At 38.6% G+C, this 16,538-nt stretch overlaps 1 protein-coding gene across 1 annotated transcript in view; it reads left to right on the plus strand.

Annotated features, from left to right (window-relative positions):
* Positions 1–1,125: 1,125 nt before the first annotated feature.
* Positions 1,126–16,538, plus strand: part of LOC139294576 (ryanodine receptor 2-like) — a 61,496-nt gene continuing 46,083 nt past the window's right edge. Inside the window, exons 1-26 of the mRNA XM_070916493.1 lie at positions 1,126–1,173; positions 3,822–3,941; positions 4,525–4,635; positions 5,290–5,364; positions 5,505–5,583; positions 5,819–5,931; positions 6,309–6,432; positions 7,020–7,116; positions 7,200–7,274; positions 7,728–7,884; positions 8,020–8,184; positions 8,365–8,486; positions 9,141–9,324; positions 9,413–9,548; positions 9,758–9,853; positions 10,116–10,234; positions 10,557–10,690; positions 12,634–12,875; positions 13,482–13,674; positions 13,940–14,159; positions 14,363–14,467; positions 14,629–14,732; positions 14,946–15,029; positions 15,267–15,426; positions 15,717–15,864; positions 16,103–16,308. Coding sequence (XP_070772594.1) covers positions 1,126–1,173; positions 3,822–3,941; positions 4,525–4,635; positions 5,290–5,364; positions 5,505–5,583; positions 5,819–5,931; positions 6,309–6,432; positions 7,020–7,116; positions 7,200–7,274; positions 7,728–7,884; positions 8,020–8,184; positions 8,365–8,486; positions 9,141–9,324; positions 9,413–9,548; positions 9,758–9,853; positions 10,116–10,234; positions 10,557–10,690; positions 12,634–12,875; positions 13,482–13,674; positions 13,940–14,159; positions 14,363–14,467; positions 14,629–14,732; positions 14,946–15,029; positions 15,267–15,426; positions 15,717–15,864; positions 16,103–16,308 — 3,417 coding nt within the window. The remainder of the gene's footprint in view (positions 1,174–3,821; positions 3,942–4,524; positions 4,636–5,289; positions 5,365–5,504; positions 5,584–5,818; positions 5,932–6,308; positions 6,433–7,019; positions 7,117–7,199; positions 7,275–7,727; positions 7,885–8,019; positions 8,185–8,364; positions 8,487–9,140; positions 9,325–9,412; positions 9,549–9,757; positions 9,854–10,115; positions 10,235–10,556; positions 10,691–12,633; positions 12,876–13,481; positions 13,675–13,939; positions 14,160–14,362; positions 14,468–14,628; positions 14,733–14,945; positions 15,030–15,266; positions 15,427–15,716; positions 15,865–16,102; positions 16,309–16,538) is intronic.

A 16,538-nucleotide genomic window follows, 5' to 3' on the forward strand; every position in this document is an offset into this window, starting at 1 on the left:
TTTGTTTACATCAGTAGTGGTTGTAAGAATAGCATTTTCATTTACAATCAGGTTTCCATATGCCGAATTCTTCATATCTGTATGAGATTGTAATTAACATTTAACACTTGGTAAAGTAGTTCAGACTATGTAGAAAAGTGACATCTGCAGTGTCATCTTCAGAGGCTGCAATTATTCCTTCATTCTATTATATGAAATTGTTGGACGGAAATAACTCTCAGGACAAAGATTATAGCCTCAGGATGGCCTTACAGAACTGGTCAGTGAATCACAAAATTTAAAAGGCTTCTCTCTTTGTGAAAGTGGAATTTTGGTGCAAGGCTGGTGTGGGTCATGTAACGAAAATGGACAGGGGATAATGAAGCCTTACGTGAAATATATTGTCGTTAGCCTATTAGATGTTTATATATTATGTGTACTAGTGGAACGTTTGTCCTGGTGGTGTGCTTGAGTGTGTACTTTTACTTAAGCAAGATTTTGAATTTAGGACTTTTGTAACTTTTGAGTATTTTTACACTGTGGTATTGCTACATTTACTAAAGTAAAAGATCTGAGCACTATGCCACCACTGACAACAAATCACTTTTTGGAAGTAGACTCCAAAGTTGAGTATTCTTCCCAAATCCACACTTAATCCATTTTCACCCCTCCTGAGTTTGGTAAGCCTCCAAAGAAGCCCCAGACTACCAGGAGGGAACGCTTATCAGGTAACTGTAGAGGTTTAGATACTACAGGCCTGGATCTTTATCCTTTTCGGGTTAAGAAAAAGTACTTTATAGAAGTCAGTGATAGTTACAGGTGAATATCCTGTGAGATGAAGTGAACTTCGATCTCCAGTGGGTTGAAGCATGGATGTATAAAGAGAAGAAAGAAAGGTTAAAGTGAATGATAGGATGCTAGCACGCTAGCACCTGTCTTCACTTGACTTAGACTACTGCCGCCGAAATAGCAGTTGTTAAAAAAAAAAAGATGGAGTCAGGGGAGGCCCGGAGCTTAACTGCAGGCTCCGCCCACACATTAACGGCTGTACACCTTCGTGCTCCTGCTTGCCCTGGCCCCGTCTCTCTCCTTCAATACCACCAATGCTGCCCAAGTCTCTCTAATGTGAGAAGTTTGGCTCACGTAATGGCTGACACTGGAGAGGGCGACGAGGAATTTCAGTTTCTACGAACAGTAAGTTTGACACTTTTTAAACTGGTTTAAGTGTAACGGTTAATATTTGGTCAAGCCAGAAAGGATGCGTTGGCTAACTAAGCTAATTAACCTAGCTAGCTCCTGAGCTGTCAACAGTTAGTAACCTAACCTTGCTCTTTGGAAATGAGCCAGTTTTGTTTTAAAACAGCTTTAATTATACTTGAAATATAACACTAACGTTATACTTGTGTAGTCCTCCGGAGTGTTATGTCTCAGGATACGAAAAGTAGCTGCACATTAAAGTGTCCAAATCCATGTTTGCTGCATATTTACAACTGAAGTCTAAATCTGACTACTTTTTTAAGATTAACCCCAACCTGAGTAGTTTAGGTATATTTTCTTTCTTTATTTTATCACCATAGTTTTAATATTGCTTAGTGCTAGTTTAATATAAGTAAGCATGCATCTATCAAAATCATGTGTGACCAGGCTATCAATTAAAAAGTTGTTCTTTTTATTAAAATTATAATGTTTTATTTATTTTTAGTATAAGTTACATAAAATGTATATAATAATTATGACAAGATTTAATGATAAATCAGCTCCCAGCAGCATTTTTGCCATCTTCATGACTTTATTTTTGTTAATCACCGCAATAAACGAAGATCACAAATAGCTTTTTTTTTATCCTCACAGCAAGATGCTATCATTGTTCCCTAGTTGTAAGTTGTCTTCTCACAGCTTCTTATCTTTGTCCTCTGATAAGGGCATGTCACAGAGAAAGTGTCTGGTGTGGATATAAGACAAATACACATACTCACAGGGGGTGATGCAGATGGTTACTGAACACAGTACCCAGATTGGGGTGAAGTTGTTTTGTAAGAGCGATCCACAAAATGAAATTACACTGTAGATATGTGTGTCATACATCAGTACATCAAATACAGGGTTTCCCCGAGGGAATTGTTCAGCCGAGGCGGTAAGCCACAAATCTTGTCTCATGATCAATTTAGTTTCCAGCAGAAACATGATAGCTACACTAAATATATGGTATTTGTGAGATAGCCCCTCTGCTTTTTGTCATAAAAGTGAATTCATTTTTTGTGATGTTAATGGAGGCCGTCTTTGTTTGAGTCAAGGTGGTCCACCTGCTCTATAAAACGCCACAGGAAACCCTGAAATGTACAGATTGGAATAAATAGACCAGCATCAGTTTCAAACCCAAAACATGACTTTTTAAAGCCTCTTGCAGCCGAGCGAACATGCACTTCAAATTGCCAGGGCTTTCAACATTTGGATTAAGTCTTGTGGCGTTGTGAATTTTCACCTGCCAAATGTACCTTGAAGAAGAGCTGAGTCCTCTAGCCATCTGAATGCCACACAGTGCCTCAGCATTGGGCAGTGTGTTTGACTGATTGCAGAGTACTGCTGATATGAAGAGTGGAAAGAAGGGTGAATCAGGGGTCAGACAGTGCAGTATCTTCCCAATATGGATGTATGCAGCCTGGGTATGGTGAGGTGTTGGTAGTCCTGGCTGGATTTTGGAGACCAGTCATCTGTTGTCCCTCTCTACAGTTCCTTAAATAGATGTGAAAGGCCTTATTCCTTTGACGTGGTCCATTTGGCATTCAAGTGAAGATAAGATACATTTTAGGTGACAGAGATCTACCCTACATGATGCATTTACAGTAGGGCTAGACCATGTTGTTGATATATAAGTAAAGCTTTATGCTTACATTTTTAAGGGTACTTAAAATATTTATATTTAGTTACATGAAACATACAGTGTGAACAAGGTACAGGGGCAAGAAATTATTAAAGAATTTATAGGTACATGGGACCTAACAAATAGCAGCAAATAGCATCCCTTTTCAGCATCCCTCTTTCAGTGTAGAGGCTGCTTATTCAATAAGGGTTGGTGTTTGATAGCATTTTATCCAATCTGAATCCAGTATCAAATCCACTTCTACTCATCAAATCATCTGAATCCATTCAAATACCTTAGTGAATCCATTTAGGTTAAGCATTCAACTTTTTAAGAAACTGCTAAAGATGCTCGGTATACATACTAAAATAAATGTTCATATTGTCAAAAGATATGAAATGTTGATTAAATATGTATCTGGCACACTGAAACAACAGTTGCCTATTGACTTTGGCACACCAAATTTTCAGAAGCAACTTTCTCCAAATGCTGGACGTCCCGATGATGAAATTTTAACTGGGAGAAAGCGATTTCTGAAATTTAATCAATTAGATTGTTTTACTAGAGAAGACGCATCACTCTATTTGTGTTGTGGGAATGCACAACAGTGCAATGTATAGCCCTGATAAGTCATGCCAGTATGACTGAGTAAATTTGAATAAAAACAGTATGTGAAACCTTCAGTGGTATTTCAGTATATTTTCATGTAGTTTGTTCAGGCTTATTGTTTAATTTTTTTCTTAGATATTTGTTGGTTGGTTTACAGGATTCCTAAAGGTCAAATTCATGCTAGCAGTGAATAGGTATGTTGGGTCACTATGCTAAGACACTGTTAACTCCCCTAATAGAATTCTATAAATATGAAATACAGGAGAGTTGTAGTGTCCCTTGGCCTAAATGCAACAACAAAACAAATCAGATGGCTCTTTTTATATATTGGAATCTGTAACTCGGCTGTTATCTGTGCGTGTGTTTTTCTCAGGGAGATGAGGTGGTTTTGCAGAGTACCTTCACCTCCCAGGAGGAACATGTGAAGCTCTGTCTTGCTGCTGAGGGATTTGGCAGCAGACTTTGCAGGCTTGAGTCCACTTCTAACTGCAAGGTAAAGAGCTCAGTGATTGCACATTTATTCCTTCATTGCCAGAGCAGTCCATTTGTCAATTATCGTCCAACTTCTTCACTCTTGTTTTGGATAAATAAAAGAGAGATATCTAAAATGATGTATATAATTCACTAAAAGTGTCAGAATATTTGACCTGTACACAAATATTATATCTTCTGTATGTTTAAAACCAATATATAGAGGTCACACATGCAACTATAATATCCAAAACAAGTTGACTGTCTGTCTTTCTACATAAAGTTTTAATGACTGTTGAATGAAAGACTTATTGTTTCCTACTACTAATTCACCTCTAAATTAATAACTTATCACATTTAATATTTCATAGTATTTCATTCATGCATAATATGTTCCCTACTTATTTATTCAGTGCACATAATTTATGTTTTTGTTGATTTTTGTCTGCCAGATTTTCCTAATTTTCTCCCCAATTTGGACTGCCCAATTCCCAGTTTTCTGTGGTCCTTGTCACTGCTAACTGCATGGTTGGCGTGTAGAGGGAGTAGACAGATATGAAGCTGCCTCATTGACACATGCTCTATTGTCTTTTTATTTCTAACAGAATGTTCCACCAGACTTGTCTGTATGTGGCTTTGTCCTCGCACAGTGTCTCTCTGTTAGAGCCCTGCAGGAGATGCTGGCCCACTGTAAGCACCTGGCTGCAGAGGTGAGAGTCTTCTCTTCCCTTCTCTTCTCCCAATTCAACTCAACACTCCTGAAACAGATATTATTTGCTATTTATCAACGTCATTGTGACATTCTTAGTATGATTTAAAATGTATGAGTGGGCTTTAATCACCATAAGTAATTCAAGTAATTTCATAATTTAAATGAATTAATTTTAAGATACTGCAGACACAATAAGTTGCCAGGTTAAACTGGCCTCATCAGCTTTACTTGCGAGTATAAATAAAATACATGTTATTGTATTTAACTGCAGTATGCTGTACAGTGTTGACTACAATACAGACCATGATTTTATCTGAGACTATTTGAGAAGGATTTGGACTATATTTATTCATCTGGAGCAACTAGGTTAACACAGTCTTATGACACAAATAAGCCATTGTAAAACTAGAACAGCTGGTGTTGACATAAAGCAACAAGTGAACAAAATGAAGGTTGTTTGATCCCTTTATTTGCTCTATTTTACTTGATTATTATTTGCCATTGTTTAAATTATAATAATTGTTTGTATTTTTTCATGTTGTCTTTTGTCTCTGTTTTATTTCTTTTTGAGTTTATTCACTTTTCACACTACTGTTGTCATACTATTGTGTTTACTCATACTATGAGTTGTATAATGCTTTGTTATTGTGATTTGCAGGTGGGGGCTGGAGGAAGCCATCGCACCCTTCTGTATGGCCAGGCTGTGTTGTTCCTACACTCATACAGTGGCATGGTGATTCACCTTGATATAATGCTGATATAAATAAGAGAAATTGACTCTTACTTCTTCCACTTGCAGATGGCAAATAGAAAATAAAAATATTTGTTCCTATGTTCACTGAAATGTATATCGACTGTCCACTTTACTTCCAGTATCTCAGCTGCTTGTCTTCATCTCAATCTTCGACTGACAAGCTGACTTTTGATGTTGGTCTGCAAGTGGATATAGCAGGTATTTGGTATTGGGCCTTTCTAAACTGTTAATAATTTCAATATCAATACATTTACTTTTTTTGTGCTCTTAACTGTATACAAATGTAATGCATTTTTACCATATTTTATTCTCTTTGTATAATTATAATATAATTTGGTTTATTTGTAATTTTAACTGTAAACCTTTTTCAAGCATGTGGAACTGCAAAAACGTAACTTATTCTATATTTGTATATATTCTGTTTGTGGCTCAGGTGAGGCATGTTGGTGGACCATCCACCCAGCATCCAGACAGAGGTCAGAGGGTGAGAAAGTGCGTGTTGGAGATGACCTCATATTGGTCAATGTGTCCTCAGAGAGATATCTGGTGAGTCAGTAAAGGAGTAAAGTTTTCATTGTTAGATCTGCTTTAAATATTTCAGACTATGTCAAATGTCAACCACCCTAGATCGGTTATTTGTTTAAAGAAATAATGAAAACTACAAATTTAACATTTGAAGTTGGTAAATTGAATGCGTGTTCTTTTCTTCTGCATATCTTCTCCATCTTTCTTCTTTCAGAAACTGTCATTTATGTCATTGGTTTCATTTCCTTTGATGTAATTCGGTAGTTGGTAATCTGTGTTCTCTCTGCCTCTGATGAGTTGTTTAGCATAATTGTTTATGCTGAACAGCTATTGTAGTAGAAAAAGCAGAAGATGTATTCATTGTTGATTGTTGTTATTACCATTTTGTGTCTTTCCAGCACCTGTCCTTTGGCACTGTATTTGACAACAAAAGCTTGAGTGACAGCCTGGTTGTTAATGCAGCCTTCCAGCAGACTCTCTGGAGTGTTGCTCCCATCTGCTCTGGAGGTGGAATTGCTCAAGGCAAGTTTCTTTACTTTTTGCTCCCTAAACATATCGGAAAAACAAACTACAAATCTTTAGAATTATATAATCCAAGTCATTGTTGTGTCCAAGAAATATGATTGGTCAAATACACTACTCACAAAAAGTTAGGGATATTCAGCTTTCACATGAAGTCGATTCACATTGAGCAGAAATGAGGAATGAGATGAAGAAATTACCATTGCATGCTTCTACTTAAATGCCCTACTTTCATGATATAATATCACTGTAGCATGAACTTTTTACATTTTCCATAAATTTCACCCGAAAGTCGAATATCCCTAACTTTTTGTGAGTAGTGTATGTATTCCAGCTACATGTGATGTCTCCTTTTTTTTGGCGATGAGTCAAAATCAGGTTCAGATGCAGACTTTAATGATGCTGGTTAGTACTTAATGTAGGACCTGTGCCTATAATTACTACGAAGCAGACCCTCTGTGCTATTTTGCTTGGAGTAGTTACCCTCGTTTAGATACCAGTTATAGCCAACAAATGGGCTGTTTCGAAGATGCAGTAAAATGTCTCTTTCAGTGGATTATGTCTGATGTCTGTCGTGCTAATTTTAGGATACCTGAAGGGGGGCGACACATTGCGACTGCTCCACAGCCATAGTGACGCATGTCTGACTATTCCGTCCACAGAGCAGGGAGAGGAGCTGCAAAGGTCAGTTGAAAAGACCAGTCTCCTCATGTCAGCATGACAAAACCTCCTTTAATTCTGTGGTCCTGTCTTCTTTCTTAATCTAGGATAATGCATTATGAGATTGGATCAGTCTCCAGCCACGCCCGCTCTCTCTGGAGGCTGGAGATTCTGCGTGTTGTGTAAGTATACAGGATATATACGGGATGTGATGATCCACTCCCTTGCAGTTTAAAGTAATATTTAGCATATCATATAAAACAAAGTTTTACAGTTATTATTTGGAAACACCATCAAATTTTTAAAATATTTTTGAAGTCTCGTTTGCAGAAAAAGGAGATTAATGGTTGTTATTAAAACCATAGAGTGAGTCAGCATCACGCTACACACACTGCTGCTGGTCACTGCCAGAGCAGGGCACAGAATTTCTGTTTCTGCTGTTTTTGCCCTTAAAGGCGGCACAGAGTTGCTGGAACCATATTTAATATCACTGGCCCAGAATGGAATTAGGGTTGTGTGTTCCCTGCTCTACCATTTAAACAATAAAGAGGAAAAACGAAATGTTGTGGACTGTTAAATTTTCTTCTAAGGAAAAGAAAAGCATCAAAAAGCACAATGCTCTTGATATTCCTCAGTTGGAGTGGTAGGCATACATGCTGGGGACAGCCTTTCCGACTCTGCCATATGACCACTGGGAGGTACCTGGGTCTTACAGAGGAGAAAGGCCTACATCTGGTTGATCGGGACAAGGCTGACATCAACACAACCTCCTTCTGCTTTCGATCATCGAAGGTCAGGAGTCACATGAGAAATACGCTCAACTTTTTTTAATTCATAATCCAAAAGTTTCTATAGACTGCAGACTTGAAGGTCATTAGTGATCAGATCAGTTTATTGACACATGTAACAATATATTTTTGTCTATAGGAGAAGCTTGACACTGGCACAAAGACAAATGTCGATGGCATGGGGATCCCAGAGATCAAGTATGGAGACTCCATTTGTTATGTTCAGCATGTAGACTCTGGGCTCTGGCTCACCTACCAAGCTATTGATGCCAAGTCTACACGAATGGGAGTGGCTCAGCGAAAGGTAAAGTGTTTGGATTCCAAATTATTATTATAAGAGAATCCTTATTGATCAAACAAGTAAGGCTCATTTTATACATCGACTACCTTGTAAGAATGTTGAAGGTGAAAATGTACTGAATTGCAGTTTAACATACTGTAGTGAAAGAATCAATAGGAAATGATTGCAAATTATGTTTTCTAGGCCCTTTTGCACAGCGAGGGTCATATGGACGATGGGCTGACGCTGTCTCGTTCTCAGAGGGAAGAATCTCACACTGCCAGACTAATCCGGAGTGCTACTCTGCGCTTCACTCGCTTTATCAGGTACTGGATGCCACATTTGGTCCCTCAGTCATTTGTGGATGCCACACTGATAGAGACATGGTTACACTGATATAGTAAAGGCTGTGTGTATATTGGCCAATATGTAACAAGAAATTGCAGTACAGAAATGCAAGTGATTTAGTGTCTCCATTACATAGTTTGTCCACCAGAGAGCACAAGTTGATTTCTTCAACTGTAAAATGTCCCAAATCTAAGTTATCTGTATCAAGATTATTTGTTTTTGTTATGTGTTTTAAAAAAGTATCTCGGCCAATATATCCTTAGTGGGTTTTTTAAACTCTAAAATATTTAGTAGGTCAAAGTCCTCAAAAATCCATTATCTGTTGGGCTTTAGTCCTTGTATACATGTCAATCAATCGTATACCAGCGGTACATGATAGAGGGTGTCATATGCAGATTGAAAAGGCTTTGCAATCTATACGACATCCTCTATCCTTAGACCCTTGATTCGAATAAGGATAACATAGCATCATAGTATCATAGAAAATTGCTAGGGCCAGTCATATTGGTCAGTTTCAAACCTTGGATTCTATTAACAATAGCAAAAAGATTTGGAAGTCTGGTAGTTTGAGACATGGCCAGAAATAAATCCCCTCTGTTATATATTGTTGCATTATACTCATGTATCTGTAGGACACTGGATGGTTTTAGTCAACAAGGAAACCTCACGCCTGTCAGCCTGCCAATGGAGATAGTGACACGTAGCCTGCAGGACCTTATAAACTATTTCCAGCCTCCACCAGAGGGGCTAGACCATGAAGCTAAACAGAACAACATGGCAGCGCTAAAGAATCGACAGAACATGTTTCAAGAAGAGGTAAATGTATATGTGTGAATGAATACATCGGTCTTACGTGTAAAATGTTTGCCACTGTTTCATAAGTATACCCCCCTTTTCTTCTCAGGGTGTGATAGATTTGGTCCTGGATTGTATTGACCGTCTACATCAATATAGCAGTGCTTCTCATTTTGCTGAGGCTGCACAGAGTGACACAGGAGAAGAGTGGGAGACTATCCTCCACCGTTTCTATGAACTATTGGGTGAGAATTAACACACATCTTCTGAGTGTTGATGCCTCAATACCACTTCTTTATTTTCAATACTGACACCACAACATTGATTATATACTGACACAGATACCAAACGGATACACATTTTTCCTCTGTTGATAACCATTTAAATGCATTTTGCTTTCTTACAAATGATCCATGAACTCTCCACTAATGTTACCTCCTTTTTTCCTCTTCAGCTGCTCTGATCTGGGGAAACCGCGTTAACTGTGCACATTTCTCAGGTTCTCTAGACTGGCTGATTAGCAGGCTGGATCGACTGGAGGCCTCTTCTGGTTGGTTGGATTTTTGGGCACTTCATTAACAATCCTGTTTTTCATTTGCAAAACATGCAAAATATTTTTTGTACACCTGTTTGTTTTCACATCAGTGATTATGTCGTGAAACATTTCAGGTATACACTGTTATCTTCTATACATTATGTCTTTTGTTACCATATCTTATCTCTGCATAGCAAAAATATATATATAGAAATATGAACTGTAAAAACGGGGTTCTTGCATCCAGTAATGAACAATTGCATACTGTAATGTACAGGAGTCTTGGAGGTTCTGCAGTGTGTCCTTGTGGAAAGTCCTGAAGTCCTGAATGTCATCAAAGAAGGGCACATTCATTCCATCATCTCTTTTCTTGACAAACATGGATGTAACCACAAGGTAGTGTTTTTGTGTGGGTTTGAAATAAGAATCGTGAGAAGTATTGTGCGTGCGTTATCAATAATGGAAGCAAAATGACCAGTTATTGTCATAGTCATGTTAGTTTTTCTAAGATTTTTAGAGAAAAACCATCTGTTGTAGTGTAAATGTCACCTCAAAATGTGCCTGTTATTTATGCATTGCAATATGGTTTGGAAATGATGTTTCACCAATGTAAAAACATACAGTAGCGTGGCTGTAATAGCAGTTTTTGATCTGTTCCCTAATGTGGGATCATTATGGAGCTATTGCTAGATGAAGTGCTGACAAGTTGTTTTTCCAGGTGTTGGAGGTGCTGTGCTCTCTGTGTGTGTGCCATGGTGTGGCAGTGCGGTCCAATCAGAACCTCATCTGTGACAACTTGCTGCCAGACAGAGACTTGCTGCTCCAAACACGTCTGGCTAATCAGGTCACCAGGTACAATTCACAATGTTTTCTCACAATAGGACTACTTTGTTTTGTCTCTTTTCTCTCTCCCCATTCTGTCTCAATCCTTTTAATTTTAGTTTTTCTGAATTTCTCTGCATTTAGATCAGTTTGTCAGTCACTATACAAAAATCTGACATACAAAAGATTTCAAAATTAGAAATATGATTTGCTATAACAAAACAGCATATTTCAAATGCGTCTTTGCTGCAGAGTGCATTCTCCATATTGTGTCCTTTTATTTTCTCTTGCAAGCACAACTGAATGAGGGCTTCTTCTCATGCTTGCTTATGCATTTGTTTAGCTGATTGCTGTTTGTTAACTGTAGAGGCCTTGATATTCATTTATTAGTTTTCCATCTGTAATGACGTCCACATCCTTGACACAAGTAATACTTCAGAGTTCTCCACAGTACAGAACTCATCTTTTCTCTGTTGGACTTAATTGAAGAAGTACTTGTCTCTTTCAGTGTCGTCTCTTCATTTGCTGCACCAATTATTTTTGTCTGAATTGATCAGACTAAAAATGTCTTCGTCTTCGTCTCTGCCTCTTCCAATGAGACTTGGGAGAAGTTGCCCTCTGCCTGAGAAGGCATAGCTCAACTGAGTTAATCTTTGGACACTTTTGAGGCAGTTTCATCATATTTCATGTTCTCCTTCTGTCTCTCAATATTTTGGCCCACTGTGTCAGTCTGATCTTGTAGTCAGTTTCCATTTCTCTTTTCCTCTGAGCTTGTTTCTTCACGTCCCCTGCCCTTTTTTCTTCAGCAGCTGCCTTCTTTTATCATGCTTTTCTCTATCAGCAGCCCATTTTGCTCCTCAGGCCTTACAGATTATTTTCTTTCATATTCTTCACACCTGCTCAGTCCATTCCCCAACTCTCTCTTTCTCCTCAAGCAATTTCTCATTCCATCACTTTTACTTCTTGTTCAACTAAATGGCTCGTTAGCACATCTGCTTTCATTCTCATTTCCTTTATCTCATCAATTTCCTTTCTCTCTTCCATCTTCTCCTCGTTGCCCACCACATTTTGTCAATTCTTCCAGATGCTCTTTTTCCTATTCTTTTTTCTTTATCCATTCTTCTTTTCCATTTTGATCCAATTTTCCATTTTTCCCATTCTATCAATTCCTTCCTTCTGTTCTCATCTTTTCACTGTCATAAGAGCTGTGTCAAGGTCAAGGTCAAGGTTAGTATCACTATATGAACTGGCATTTATTCTCCAGACAGTGTGTTGGCCAGACTTAATTCCACCAACATATTGGTGATTTTCTCGTCCACATACCTCTCAATCTTGTTTCTCATACTCTGTTTCCAAATTATCTCTGCTAATTTAGTTTCAGCATTGATATTGGAAGGTCAAAAGGAGAACTAGTACAGGAGCCTGGTTCTGTATTTGTTCATTAATTTATATATTTATAATAATGCAATGTGCTGTGTTATGCTCTGTGTGGGCTGCAGAGAGTACCAAATGCCCTGCATAAGGGAAATGCAGTGTATGGTCCTACACAGGGCAGTATGGTAAAAATCAAACAAGCACCTGCCAGAGACTGTGTACTTATTAATTAGATATTCAGTTCAATGATTCTCTTTGGTACAACCCAAAAAGTCAGTGTGTAACTCACTCCAGTCATACAGTACATACCCCCCCCCATCCTATCTTTCTACCTTAGCACCTTAATGGCGATACATATCATTTTCATACACTGCATTTAATTCTCCACTTTCTCAGGATTTCCTTCTTAATTATTTTTTTCATGTAGTAGTAATCATATTGCTGTTCAATTTCTTGACATTTCTAACACCTATTCATGTCTTTGAAATTAATATTATACTAAAAATCATAAAACCAAACCATAACTAAATCTTACCAAAGACATGCACCACTACTATTTTGTTTGTCTGCGATACTCTCTGCACATAACTCCACCACAGCATGAGACCAAACATCTTCTTGGCTATGGGGGAAGATTCGGCCCAGCATCGGAGGTGGTACTATGAGCTGGTTGTGGATCATGTCGACTCCTTCCTCACGTCTGAGCCCACACACCTGCGTGTTGGCTGGGCTTGCTCTGAGGGATACCAGCCCAGGCCCACAGGGGGTGAAGGCTGGGGGGGCAACGGGGTGGGAGATGACCTCTGCTCCTATGGCTTTGATGGGCTTCACCTCTGGTCAGGTAAGGTTGAGATCAAACAAGAGATACAAGATTCAGTGTTGAGTACTCCTGGGGAACTCGCTCACTGAAATATGTTTGCATGTATAACCATATTTCAGTCTTGTGCAGTTTTTTTCAGGGCCCACAATAGTGAGCAGTCACATGGTTTTTCACTGATCCTTAGAGGTTAATTGTGATCTTGGAGTGCAAGATATCTATAAAGAGTACAGATGCAGATCAGCAGATTGCATAATAGAATTACAGGAACGTTTTAAAAACATGTACACTAGAGTATATTGCTCCACATATTCCAGGGTACTTTTTGAGACAGATCAGTATTTAGAGATGTTACAAAATGGTACAAATTCACATTCAAAATTCATCTTAGTGCAGTTAATTTAGTGCCATAAAAGGCACGTTGCCATTGTTCATCAACACTTGCTGATCCAGAGAGAGCCAGTAATATATTACTGCTTTTTCCTTTAAGCCTGCATAGAGAGAGATTGATTGATGCAGACATACTTTCAATAATGCGTTGCTGCACTTAAATGCTGTCTCATTTTGAATGAGGAGAAGCTAACAACAAACAATAAAAAAATAAATCTGGCTGTGTCTCCTGAATCTCAGGCTGTGTGGGCCGCAGAGTGAGCTCTCCCTTCCCTCACCTGCTGAAAGACGAAGATGTGGTCAGCTGCTGTCTTGACCTCAGTGCTCCCTGCATCTCCTTCCGGGTCAACGGTCTACCTGTGCAGGGCATGTTGGAGAACTTCAGTGCTGCTGGACTTCTTTGTCCTGTGGTCAGCTTCTCTGCTGGAGTCAAGTCAGTAGTGGAGATATGTTTTTGTTTAACTGGCCTACATGGCTCAAAAGTTAATTCTGACTTAACATGCTGTATTTGATAATACTTTTTTCAGTCAGCTGTCACGTTTCTATGGTATTATAAGAGTATAATAAATGTTAAAGATAAGACAAAAGTTCACTGTAACATCATTCTTGTGCATTTTTGCCCCAATTCATACTTTTGTGTCTGTAAGGACCTCAATACATACACTAAATGCCTTCCTTTTTCTATTTCTGGAAATCAGGGTTCGTTTTCTATTTGGGGGTAGGCATGGAGAGTTTCGCTTCTTGCCCCCACCAGGTTTTGCTCCATGCTCTGATGCTCTGCTCCCGAGAGTCAAGCTGAAGGTAGAGTCATGTCAGAAATACATCTTGGATCATGGAGAAGGGAAACAAGAGCTCATTGGCCCCCTAGTAGCTGCCACTCCAGTGACCTTTACTCCCACACCAGTAGACATCAGCAAGGTAAAAAAAAAAAAACAGTCAGTGTTTTATTTCATTTTAATCTATTTTGATTTGCTAACTTATTCTACAGGTAGAGATTTTAGATTTAGAAAACATTATATTAAATTGGAAGAATTGGAATTTGAAGTTGATCCTTTGTGTTGAAATATACCATATCGATATATAGTTTAGTTACTTTTACTTAACTCATATTACCCCCATAGGTGGTATTGCCCCCACAACTTGAGGATATCCGAGAGAAAATGGCTGAGAATATCCATGAATTCTGGGCAATGGACAAGATTGATCTCGGATGGACACATGGACCTGTAAGAAAAAAACCCATCAATAGTTTAATTACATTGCATAAATTAAATGACAAATAACTGTTACGTCACCTTGTCACATTGTATCTGAAGCTTGACTTGAATCTTCACTGGTCCAGTTCACTTCAGTTTTACTTGCAGTTTTACTTGATTTTATCAAACAGGTGAGAGATGAAGTGAAGAGGCATGATCCCTGTTTGGTGGAGTTCTCCAAGCTGTCAGAGCAGGAGAGGAACCAGAACCTTCAGATGGCTCAGGACACCCTCAGGTGAGCTCTACTATCTGCATCATACAATAAACAAAACTTTTTTATTCTACTTGATTATTTTGATTCATTTATTTAACAATTTTGATTTAAAAAAACATGATACAAAGATATATGTAAACAGTCTTTTTGTCATTTTTTAGTTATCAGCATGTCTTCTGGGCTTGTTTTCATGATTGCTGACTGTTTGTTTGTTTGTTTGTTTCTCTACCGTAGGACTCTCCTTGCCCTTGGTTTCCACATTGGTTTGACTGATGACCACACTGAGGAGAAAGTTAAATACATGAGACCAACCACCAAGTATGTACATGTTTAATGGATTAATTGGAGCCCTTGCAAGTAGGAAAATGTTCAATTTGTCAGTATGGGGCACTGTTGTTGTAGCCCCACATGTCAAAGAGTTTTCCTACAGTAGCTATGTCTGTTGACTATGAGACTATTACTGTAAAAGCATCATAACCACTCATTTTACATTCACTTTTGAATGTCTTTTCCTATCTTGACACACTCATGTCCAATACTTATTCCCTGTCTCAGGTATGAGCAGCCCAGTGGCTATAGACCTGCACCAGTAGACCTGAACCTGGTTTTTCTGAGCCCAGCCCATGAGGAAGTGGTTAACTTGCTGGCAGAGAATGATCACAATGTGTGGGCCCGAGAGCGTATAAAGCAGGGATGGACCTATGGAGCCCAACAGGTTTATGTTCTGTGCTGTATTACTGCATTGGTCAGGCACTTCTGAGGAGGAATCCATTTGAACTACTTGTTTTCAGTCATATTGTGTGTAGCCTTACTCGAAACTAGTCTTCAATTGTTTTCAGATAGTATTAATAATATAGTATATGAAAAAGTATTCCATGTACATTGCCTCTCAGTCACAATATAGAAATGCACATAGCAGCAACATGCTCTGGCAACACAAACATTGATACAGTTCTCTGAAAAATAAAGTTGCCCATTTTTTACTCTTTGCATCTGTATTTTTAGGATGTGAAAGCGAAGCGGAGCCCGTACCTTGTGCCCTACAGCCTTCTTGATGAAAGGAGTAGGAGAGTGGGCAGGGAGAGTGCCAGAGAGGCTGTCTGTACCCTGCTGGCCTACGGTTACAGCCTGGAGCCCCTCAACCAGGAGCGGAGTATGTCTCAAAGCCCTATCATTGATCTTATCAGTTATAGCTCCCATCTATTTAATTAAGATAAGGCTGTTTGTCATCAACTAAACTAATGCAGAGTAGTTGCACTATTTTGATACTATTATATAATATTTATAAAACGTTGAATTGGAAAGATACACTCTATTTTAAAGGGAACTGAATGCAAATCAGTTATTATTTTAGCAGATAACCATATTTTTTCTGTTTCTTGGGTTTACAGTCACATTATCAAATCCATGTCCTTTTCCTGAGAAGTGCAGAGTGTTCAGACCAGATAAATCATACGCTGTAACCCGAGGGAAGTGGTACTTTGAATTTGAAATAGCGACAGCGGGGAATATGAGAGTGGGCTGGGCCCATACAGGCTGTACCCCAGATAAAGAGCTCGGCTCAGATGACCAGGCATATGTCTTCGATGGATTTGAGGTGAGATATTCATTTAACATGGCCACATGGCCAACATTGATGTTAAAGCAGCAATAAGCCCAAATCACAGTGTGACTTTGTTTTTTTTTCTTTTTGTCATAATAAAGCTCAAGTGTGTTGAGAAACCGTGCTTCATGTTCCCACAGTCCTTGGACATTTCTTGATTTACTCTTACAGTACACAGAGTTACAATATGACTGGATCTAATGGAAAGTCAAAATCTGTTTACA

Source organism: Enoplosus armatus, chromosome 12 (genome assembly GCF_043641665.1).
Source record: "Enoplosus armatus isolate fEnoArm2 chromosome 12, fEnoArm2.hap1, whole genome shotgun sequence".
NCBI classification, from domain to species: domain Eukaryota; kingdom Metazoa; phylum Chordata; class Actinopteri; order Centrarchiformes; family Enoplosidae; genus Enoplosus; species Enoplosus armatus.